Source organism: Poromitra crassiceps (assembly GCF_964638095.1).
Source record: "Poromitra crassiceps genome assembly, chromosome: 5".
NCBI lineage: Eukaryota > Metazoa > Chordata > Actinopteri > Beryciformes > Melamphaidae > Poromitra > Poromitra crassiceps.
Window position 1 is genome coordinate 66,242,210 of NC_139642.1, and position 11,687 is coordinate 66,253,896.

The 11,687-nt window shown below is 40.3% G+C and overlaps 1 protein-coding gene across 1 annotated transcript in view; it reads right to left on the reverse strand.

Moving 5' to 3' along the window:
• The window catches only part of LOC310776710 (uncharacterized protein), a gene marked incomplete at both ends in the record, with an annotated part of 67,201 nt that overhangs the window by 25,570 nt on the left and 29,944 nt on the right, over positions 1-11,687 (reverse strand). Inside the window, 4 exons of the mRNA XM_083636866.1 lie at positions 409-653; positions 870-968; positions 10,917-11,091; positions 11,535-11,655. Coding sequence (XP_083492992.1) covers positions 409-653; positions 870-968; positions 10,917-11,091; positions 11,535-11,655 — 640 coding nt within the window. The remainder of the gene's footprint in view (positions 1-408; positions 654-869; positions 969-10,916; positions 11,092-11,534; positions 11,656-11,687) is intronic.

Genomic DNA, 11,687 nt, shown 5'->3' on the forward strand with positions numbered 1-11,687 from the left:
ATTCTAGCATAGTTTATGCTAGGCCAGACTATACCCGAGTATAGTTTGGTGGGGGTTTAATTTGGCCTGCTAGAGAGATGGCCGGTGCCACGTCTATATGCCGGCAACCCGCAATGCCGACACCCCTTTAGTGCGCCCTAACCCCAACCCCTAACCCCAACCCATAACCCATAACCATAACCCATAACCCATAACCATAACCCATAAGCCTACCAGGCTATCAGCATTGCGGCTCGTCTGCATATGGCAGACCCCAGATGGCCACTGAAATTGCGCTAGTGAAATCCACCAAACTAAACCTCACTGAACTTTACTGAAACCAAACCAAACAAAGTAAAACTGAACTAAATTGAAACTGCCTGGCCAATATGAGATCTGCTCAGTGAAACGGTAAAGTATCAGTCAGACCTTGCTCTGCAGCGTCTGCTGGCTGCTCTGCAGCATCCCGACGTTGCTCTGCAGCGTCTGCTGGGTGTTCTGCAGCGTCTGCTGGGTGTTCTGCAGCGCCTCCAGTTTGCTCTGCACATTGCTCTGCACGTTGCTCTGCACGTTGCTCTGCAGCGCCTCCAGTTTGCTCTGTAGCGCCTCTAGTTTGCTCTGCAGGCTCTTTGTCTCCTGACCAGCAGCAGAAAGTGAGGACTCCGGCATGGAAACTGGGACAGAGACAAACAAATTCCAAAAGAGTCGAGTTTCAGTTCAATTTTATAAAGTGGTATGAATGTGGGTTTCAAAATTATATCGCTACAACAAATAAGAATGTATAAATTTGAGTCCTGTTTCCATACTCTAAATTATTGGAACCAAATAATGATGTGTCATCATGCTATCAGTGATTTGGTAACAAATGTATGAAAGGGTTTCAGTTCTACCTTTATAGAGAAGGAAAATATTAACTCCGGTCAGCAAGATGAGGTAAGCAATAACCAGGTATAAGCACCACTGCCATTTTGGATGCTTCGACTTCACATCTGAAAACACAAACAGAAAACAGCAATAGAAATTTGACCATAGCATTAACATTTCATCTGGAACACAGACTGAAAACAGCAATAGAAATATTACCATATAGCGTTAGCATTTCATCTGGAACACAAACAGAAAACAGCAATAGAAATATGACCATATACCGTTAGCATTTCATCTGGAACACAAACAGAAAACAGCAATAGAAATATGACCATATAGCGTTAGCATTTCATCTGCAACACAAACACAAAACAGCAATAGAAATATGACCATATTTAGCATTAGCATTTAATCTGGAACATAAACAGAAAACAGCAATAGAAATATGACCATAGCGTTAGCATTTCATCTGGAACACAAACACAAAACAGCAATAGAAATATGACCAAAGCGTTAGCATTTCATCTGGAACACAAACAGAAAACAGCAATAGAAATATGACCAAAGCATTAGCATTTCATCTGGAACACAAACAGAAAACAGCATTAGAAATATGACCAAAGCGTTAGCATTTCATCTGGAACACAAACAGAAAACAGCAATAGAAATATGACCATAGAGTTAGCATTTCATCTGGAACACAAACAGAAAACAGCAATAGAAATATGACCAAAGCGTTAGCATTTCATCTGGAACACAAACAGAAAACAGCAATAGAAATATGACCATAGAGTTAGCATTTCATCTCGAACACAAACAGAAAACAGCAATAGAAATATGACCATAGAGTTAGCATTTCATCTGGAACACAAACAGAAAACAGCAATAGAAATATGACCATAGCGTTAGCATTTCATCTGGAACAGAAACAGAAAACAGCATTAGAAATATGACCAAAGCGTTAGCATTTCATCTGGAACACAAACAGAAAACAGCAATAGAAATATGACCAAAGCGTTAGCATTTCATCTGGAACACAAACAGAAAACAGCAATAGAAATATGACCATAGCGTTAGCATTTCATCTGGAACACAAACAGAAAACAGCAATAGAAATATGACCAAAGCGTTAGCATTTCATCTGGAACACAAACAGAAAACAGCAATAGAAATATGACCATAGAGTTAGCATTTCATCTCGAACACAAACAGAAAACAGCAATAGAAATATGACCATAGAGTTAGCATTTCATCTGGAACACAAACAGAAAACAGCAATAGAAATATGACCAAAGCGTTAGCATTTCATCTGGAACACAAACAGAAAACAGCAATAGAAATATGACCATAGCGTTAGCATTTCATCTGGAACACAAACACAAAACAGCAATAGAAATATGACCAAAGCGTTAGCATTTCATCTGGAACACAAACAGAAAACAGCAATAGAAATATGACCAAAGCGTTAGCATTTCATCTGGAACACAAACAGAAAACAGCATTAGAAATATGACCAAAGCGTTAGCATTTCATCTGGAACACAAACAGAAAACAGCAATAGAAATATGACCATAGAGTTAGCATTTCATCTGGAACACAAACAGAAAACAGCAATAGAAATATGACCAAAGCGTTAGCATTTCATCTGGAACACAAACAGAAAACAGCAATAGAAATATGACCATAGAGTTAGCATTTCATCTCGAACACAAACAGAAAACAGCAATAGAAATATGACCATAGAGTTAGCATTTCATCTGGAACACAAACAGAAAACAGCAATAGAAATATGACCATAGCGTTAGCATTTCATCTGGAACAGAAACAGAAAACAGCAATAGAAATATGACCAAAGCGTTAGCATTTCATCTGGAACACAAACAGAAAACAGCAATAGAAATATGACCAAAGCGTTAGCATTTCATCTGGAACACAAACAGAAAACAGCAACAGAAATATGACCATAGCGTTAGCATTTCATCTGGAACACAAACAGAAAACAGCAATAGAAATATGACCAAAGCGTTAGCATTTCATCTGGAACACAAACAGAAAACAGCAATAGAAATATGACCAAAGCGTTAGCATTTCATCTGGAACACAAACAGAAAACATCAATAGAAATATGACCATAGAGTTAGCATTTCATCTGGAACACAAACAGAAAACAGCAATAGAAATATGACCAAAGCGTTAGCATTTCATCTGGAACACAAACAGAAAACAGCAATAGAAATATGACCATAGCGTTAACATTTCATCTGGAACACAAACAGAAAACAGCAATAGAAATATGACCAAAGCGTTAGCATTTCATCTGGAACACAAACAGAAAACAGCAATAGAAATATGACCATAGAGTTAGCATTTCATCTGGAACACAAACAGAAAACAGCAATAGAAATATGACCAAAGCGTTAGCATTTCATCTGGAACACACAAACAGAAAACAGCAATAGAAATATGACCAAAGCGTTAGCATTTCATCTGGAACACAAACAGAAAACAGCAATAGAAATATGACCAAAGCGTTAGCATTTCATCTGGAACACAAACAGAAAACAGCAATAGAAATATGACCATAGAGTTAACATTTCATCTGGAACACAAACAGAAAACAGCAATAGAAATATGACCAAAGCGTTAGCATTTCATCTGGAACACAAACAGAAAACGGCAATAGAAATATGACCATAGAGTTAGCATTTCATCTGGAACACAAACAGAAAACAGCAATAGAAATATGACCATAGCGTTAGCATTTCATCTGGAACACAAACAGAAAACAGCAATAGAAATATGACCAAAGCATTAGCATTTCATCTGGAACACAAACAGAAAACAGCAATAGAAATATGACCAAAGCGTTAGCATTTCATCTGGAACACAAACAGAAAACAGCAATAGAAATATGACCAAAGTGTTAGCATTTCATCTGGAACACAAACAAAAAACAGCAATAGAAATATGACCATAGAGTTAGCATTTCATCTGGAACACAAACAGAAAACAGCAATAGAAATATGACCATAGAGTTAGCATTTCATCTGGAACACAAACAGAAAACAGCAATAGAAATATGACCATAGAGTTAGCATTTCATCTGGAACACAAACAGAAAACAGCAATATAAATATGACCATAGCGTTAGCATTTCATCTGGAAGACAAACAGAAAACAGCAATAGAAATATGACCATAGCGTTAGCATTTCATCTGGAACACAAACAAAAAACAGCAATAGAAATATGACCATAGCGTTAGCATTTCATCTGGAACACAAACAGAAGACAGCAATAGAAATATGACCAAAGTGTTAGCATTTCATCTGGAACACAAACAGAAAACAGCAATAGAAATATGACCATAGCGTTAGCATTTCATCTGGAACACAAACATAAAACAGCAATAGAAATATGACCATAGAGTTAGCATTTCATCTGGAACACAAACAGAAAACAGCAATAGAAATATGACCATAGCGTTAGCATTTCATCTGGAACATAAACAGAAAACAGCAATAGAAATATGACCAAAGCGTTAGCATTTCATCTGGAACACAAACAGAAAACAGCAATAGAAATATGACCATAGAGTTAGCATTTCATCTCGAACACAAACAGAAAACAGCAATAGAAATATGACCATAGAGTTAGCATTTCATCTGGAACACAAACAGAAAACAGCAATAGAAATATGACCAAAGCGTTAGCATTTCATCTGGAACACAAACAGAAAACAGCAATAGAAATATGACCATAGAGTTAGCATTTCATCTCGAACACAAACAGAAAACAGCAATAGAAATATGACCATAGAGTTAGCATTTCATCTGGAACACAAACAGAAAACAGCAATAGAAATATGACCATAGCGTTAGCATTTCATCTGGAACAGAAACAGAAAACAGCAATAGAAATATGACCAAAGCGTTAGCATTTCATCTGGAACACAAACAGAAAACAGCAATAGAAATATGACCAAAGCGTTAGCATTTCATCTGGAACACAAACAGAAAACAGCAACAGAAATATGACCATAGCGTTAGCATTTCATCTGGAACACAAACAGAAAACAGCAATAGAAATATGACCAAAGCGTTAGCATTTCATCTGGAACACAAACAGAAAACAGCAATAGAAATATGACCAAAGCGTTAGCATTTCATCTGGAACACAAACAGAAAACATCAATAGAAATATGACCATAGAGTTAGCATTTCATCTGGAACACAAACAGAAAACAGCAATAGAAATATGACCAAAGCGTTAGCATTTCATCTGGAACACAAACAGAAAACAGCAATAGAAATATGACCATAGCGTTAGCATTTCATCTGGAACACAAACAGAAAACAGCAATAGAAATATGACCAAAGCGTTAGCATTTCATCTGGAACACAAACAGAAAACAGCAATAGAAATATGACCATAGAGTTAGCATTTCATCTGGAACACAAACAGAAAACAGCAATAGAAATATGACCATAGAGTTAGCATTTCATCTGGAACACAAACAGAAAACAGCAATATAAATATGACCATAGCGTTAGCATTTCATCTGGAAGACAAACAGAAAACAGCAATAGAAATATGACCATAGCGTTAGCATTTCATCTGGAACACAAACAGAAAACAGCAATAGAAATATGACCATAGCGTTAGCATTTCATCTGGAACACAAACAGAAGACAGCAATAGAAATATGACCAAAGTGTTAGCATTTCATCTGGAACACAAACAGAAAACAGCAATAGAAATATGACCATAGCGTTAGCATTTCATCTGGAACACAAACATAAAACAGCAATAGAAATATGACCATAGAGTTAGCATTTCATCTGGAACACAAACAGAAAACAGCAATAGAAATATGACCATAGCGTTAGCATTTCTTGCCAACTGATACTAGGCTAAGTATACGAGCCCTGACAGTGGGGCTGGTAGTGTATTCACCTTGTGAGTCTGTGTGTGTGTGTGTGTGTGTGTGTGTGTGTGTGTGTGTGTGTGTGTGTGTGTGTGTGTGTGTGTGTGTGTGTGTGTGTGTGTGTGTGTGATCATCATGGCAAAATGTGCTGCTCTTATTTGCTGGAGCAGTAAACAATGGTTCCATTGCATGAGGAGCTGATGGGATGGTAATGATTGTTCCAGGTATTAGTTGGTTGCCCAGGTGCTACTGGGGAAACAGAGTTATGACTTATGAAAGACGTTGATTGCAAAACGCATGAAAATATAAATGAAAAGTGTTATTTATTTTCTTTGGCAAGTGACCACAGGATACCACAGCAGGTTAATGCCCTTCGAGGAGTCCATTATCGTTTAATGCACACATAGTCCGGCTCAAGTTTAATCATATGTTCTAAATTCATCTGCTACCCAACCTGCACAGCTGTTTAATTAGACAGGCAGCACAGTCCAACAGTCTGCAGTGCACCACCCTCTGAATACCACAGGATGGCAATGTCTCCTAATACACAAACTGCAATTAACACGCCCTCTTAACTTGATACAGTAAAGCTACTCATGAATCACATACATGTAAGTCAGTCATGTTCAAAGTCTGGCTCGGGGGCCAATTGCGGCCCGTGGAATGATTTTAAACGGCCCGTGGCTTGTGTCTCAAAATATACTATATGTGGCTCCTCCTCCACACAGTATTGGTTAATCAAGCAAGTTCACTTTGCATTTTTTCCCTTCATCTAACGATGACAGCAGTCACAGCACTATCACACAGTTTGTAGACAAGCAGCAATTAAAGTCGAACTGAACCCGTTCGTCGCGTCTGTCGCAGTCCGTTTCAGACTGAAAACATAACTTGTCTGAGATCACAGTTTGAGACATAGTAGTATGTTGATGATTTTATTTGACAATTCTGTGGACTGGATTGGGCTTTGGCCAATCCTGGCGTGTTCCGCCTCCAAATCGAGTGGGATTCAGCGTGTTGTGGCGCTCTCCTCCGAGCGGAGAGTGCAGCCCGTCGGCCTGGAATCTCCGAGGTGCGACCCCTGACAACCAGGCTCTCAAGCGCGTGCCTTTATCGCTATTGCTGTAAATACGATATTCCTGGAATGCACGTTTTAACGAGCCAGTTACATTTCTTTGCATTCTTAGACATTACCGTTTTTGTTTTTTGTTTATGTTTCATACAATTGGCCAAGTTAGTAGTTAGTTTATGGGATAGGAATTCTGCCAGATGACAGGCACTAGGCACCATTTTCTCTTTCTTTTGGAGGAGAAAATTATCCAGAAATGAAGATTTGATTGACAGCTGCCATATCGTGATATGATTGGTTGAAATGGGGTAGAAATTTGATAGTAAAGGTGACGTCAGCAAACTGTAGATTACTGTTATCAATGAAATCTTGAAAAATGAACTTTTGATGTGAAAAAGTGTGAAAAACTAAAGAAATTAGATTGTTGTGATTTTTTTTGGCATACATTATTAAATAGGTGCACTGCATACCCAGGTATTTGAACTAAAAGAAAAGAAAAGTAATTTTTGGGTTCAGCTCGACTGGACTACGCAGGCGGAACTTAAGTTTTCAGATGTAAACAGTAAACAAATGGTTACCTAGCAACAGACATTTCCCACTGGGTGGCAGACATGGCCACAGCAAAGAAGCGTAAAGTTGACAGTGAGGGCCGCCACTTACAGGAGCGCTGGGAAGTTGAATACTTTTTCACTGAAAGCTGAAACAGTCATGAAAGAGTTCAATGTGAAGCGCAAGGCCGGATCTACCATATGGGCAACCTGGGCAGGTGCCCAGGGGCCCTCAGTGTGAAGGGGCCCTCCAATTTTTATTTTGTATTTTTGTATTTTTTGGTTGGGCTCATGTCGGGCTCCACAGAACTAAAACTGCCTTGACGCCCGTACTCTGAACCTGTTTCGATTTTGGAGCAGGTTCCTGCCCCCCCCCCCTTATCTGCCCACTCTCATCTCATGTCTCGCTGCTCCTCAAACAAATCTCACGGCAGTTTAAATACAGCAAGCATGTCAACAGTGTTGGGCACTCATTACTAAAAAAGTAATATATTACATATTACTCGTTACTATTTTCAAAAGTAATATTATTACTTTACTTATTACTCCATGCCAAAAGTAACTCGTTAGATACTCGTTATATTACTTTTCCGTTACATTCCACACAAATGGCAATAGGCCTTTTTCACTGCAGCGATTTTGTGTCTAAAAGGCAGGAGGTAACACAGGTGCACCAAGATGTTAATTAGGGCTTCCAACTTCCAGTCCATTTAGGTGTTCCAGTGCTGGAGCCTTAATTAGTTAGTTGGTTGCACCTGTGTATACTCTGTCTTCTAGACACAAATGGCTGTTGTGAAAAAGGCCCATAGCGTTTTTCTCATCAAAATGCAGACTTTGCGGAGTAAATGTGTGAACTAGGTATATTATGTGCCGTTCCATTTAAACTAATCGCTTTGCCAGAGCACAGCTTCCTACAGAGATGCTTGATGAAGAGCACACCTGGCTCAAAGTGATGACTGACAAGATGCAATCTTTTAAACAGCTTCTGTTTTATAGAATGCAGTATGCACTGCCAATGCAAACTCAATACGTATAGGCTACATCTTTGCTTAACAAGTTTGTGTCACAAATAACATTAGCTCTGCAACATTAACATTAACCTGACAATAATAACAGCAATGTTTGATGTCCACCAGCTTGTGAGTTTTTACGTTATCTCTGTATTTTAACAGTTTTCCCGTTTCTGTTGTGCTGTCCTCTCGTCTCGTAACGTTAACGTTAGGAAGTTTGAGCTCGTGTTTTTCACAGTGGAAAGAGTGTTAGTAGCCTACCTGTCCTGGACACCGTTTACATTTGACTTTGATGTTCAATCGTGTCACCTTTCTTCCCGACAAAAACAAAGCCATGGGAATATATCCGCAGCCGCGGATTTTCCTCCTTGGCTCAGCAGGACAGAGAGGGAGGTGTGCCTGCCTGTTGGTGCTCTGAATGGGCTCTGCGGTGACGTCACCTTGTTTTGGGAGCGTTTAAGCCATGCTGCTTGTGATCAGTGAATGCCGACTGCGTGTCGTTTTGCAGCGCAGCGGCATCACAGAATGGACTCAACAAAAGATGTAACGACTAACGTAACGAGCTCGTTTATCTTGAAGTAACTGTAATATTATTACTTATATTATATAGTAAGTCGTTACACTACTCGTTACTTGGAAAAAGTAATATTATTACAGTAACGAGTAACTAGTAACTCGTTACTTCCCAACACTGCATGTCAATACGCTACACTATAGCGGCTACACTATAGCCTATCCCTGGATTTCATGATGAGATTAGATTGGTGAAAGTTTGGACAGAATGATTGCATAATTTTTTCGCACAGCTCTGCCTTTTTTTTCTTCCCCTCTGCACGGCAGACAGGTAGGAAGATCCACAACAGCCTCAGAATGACAGACAGGTAGGATGATCCACAACAGCCTCAGAATGACAGACAGGTAGGATGATCCACAACAGCCTCAGAATGACAGACAGGTAGGATGATCCACAACAGCCTCAGAATGACAGACAGGTAGGATGATCCACAACAGCCTCAGAATGACAGACAGGTAGGATGATCCACAACAGCCTCAGAATGACAGACAGGTAGGATGATCCACAACAGCCTCAGAATGACAGACAGGTAGGATGATCCACAACAGCCTCAGAATGACAGACAGGTAGGATGATCCACAACAGCCTCAGAATGACAGGGGCACAAAACTACGGTATAACAACTGTTTTTGTCATCTGTACATTATAAATGATGGTATAATGATGGTTCTGTCATTCTGTGGTGTATAGATTTCAGATCTGATGCTTGCCCTGCGCTATAGTGGCAGAAATTGACGTGCGTCAAGTTTCGCTCCCTGTGCATTTTGGGCGTAAGTCTCATGATTGAGTGTCAGTGGATGCCTGTGGGCAAGTGGTGACCAGGGGCGCAGGAAGTGGGGGTGTTTGTGGTGCTGTAGCAGCCTCTGCTGTTTTGTATTGGAATTTTAATGTCAATTAAAAAAAAATATATATATATGATTAAAATGAGTTTTATATGTTTTATATTGCGATATTCAGGGGTTTAGTTGAAGACTATGAGCAAAGCAATGGGTAGGGCCCCTGGGGGTGTTAATCTGGCCTTGGTGAAGAGACACCCTATGTCACATATTAGAAACATGAAAGGAGCAGAGGACTTTTATTTTCAAAAACTGCAGCAAAATGCACACAGACAGGGAAAAGGAGGAAGTTTGATATTGGGCAAACTCCCCCCCCCCAAAAAAAAACACAAAAACGAAGTCTCAAAACCAAGTAAGTTGTGAGTTGTGATGGCAGCTAGTGAGATACTAGGTAGCCTAATGTCTTAAAAAAAATTGAGTGGACACCTCAGTGATCACTTGGGATTGGTCAAATTGATCACTATAAGCGGATGATCGTTATAATTGATTGTTTTTTTTTCCTCTCATGCATATTGCCATCTAATTGACATAGTGAACACAGTGGTCTCACACAGACATAGACACCACAATCTTTCCATATACAAAGAAACATACAGCAAGTATCCCTGCTGTATCTCATTGACTCATTTTTGGCAGTTTGTAAGTTGGGGGGGGGGGGGGGGGGGACAGACAGAATTACTGTAGTCCCCCCCCCCATTGTTCTCATGTATAAGAAGCCCCAAAATGATCACTATAAGTGGACTCCTGATTACTATAAGTGAATTATTCAAACAGCATGTGTACAAGAATGATTTTGTGCCAAACTTTTCGATCGTTATAAGCAGTCGATCACTATATAACTGTGATCACTATAAGCGGATTCCACTGTAGTTTGCCATCTAATCTTAGCGTTGATTTCCTTTTTTCCCCTGGTGGGGGACCCCCAGAGCCCCCGCTTAAAAGTGACCTGGCTGGGCCTATATTTAGCACTTTTTCCCAGCCTGAAAGTTTTCCCCAGTCCGGCCTGGGCACTCATCCTTAGTCACTCTGGAAAAATCTAAATATCAGCTATAGGTTCCCAGGGTGAGACTCAGATATTAGCTTTGAAATGAGCTCTACTTCACTCACTCACCTTTAAACTGTAATTGGCTGTAGATTTCACTGCTGCTGAGTGGCTCAATCTTCTCGTACCCCTGATCGTCCTCGTTGTCCACCGCCGTCTCCATGACAACAGAGTCGTCCTGAGCTGCTCTAGCACGAGTTCTAGGCTGCATGATGAGAACGCAGTGGTCCTCACCTCCTCTGTTCTAGGTTGGGTGACAAGGAGTGGTCCTCACTTCCGCTAGCAGGAGCTGTTCTAGGCTGTGTGACGGAGGGCAAACCAAACTGCTGTGGGGAGGAAGTATGTTTTGAGGATGAGGCAGACAAAACTCAGCATCAAAAACACATGCGTTGCAGCTAGTTGGTAGAAGGGAAGTTGTGGGTGAGTGGTCACACTGAGCCGTTTGCATGCTCGACACACCAGGCCTCATCAAATTCAGCGGCTTTTGACAACTGACAACTGACAATGACACTGAAATTATTGGCATCATGTGTACCAGGCGAAAGTTTGGATGCACTGCATTTGTACTATTTGCACATCTTAAAATAATAGTAAAGATGTCAAAACTTTGTCGGGGTAGTGTAGTGGTACATTCCAATTCAAGATGGCGTCGTGCTGGTGGCCGCCTGTTACAGCAGCTTCTTTTACCAGTCTGTTGTGGCAAGTGCAATCCTCTTTGCAGCCACCTGTTGTGGCAGCAGCATCAGAGCAGGTGACTCCAAGAAACTGAACAAACTGATAAAGAGAGCTGGGGACCACTCTGGAGCCCCTGGAGGTGGTTGTGGAGAGAAGGATGTTACA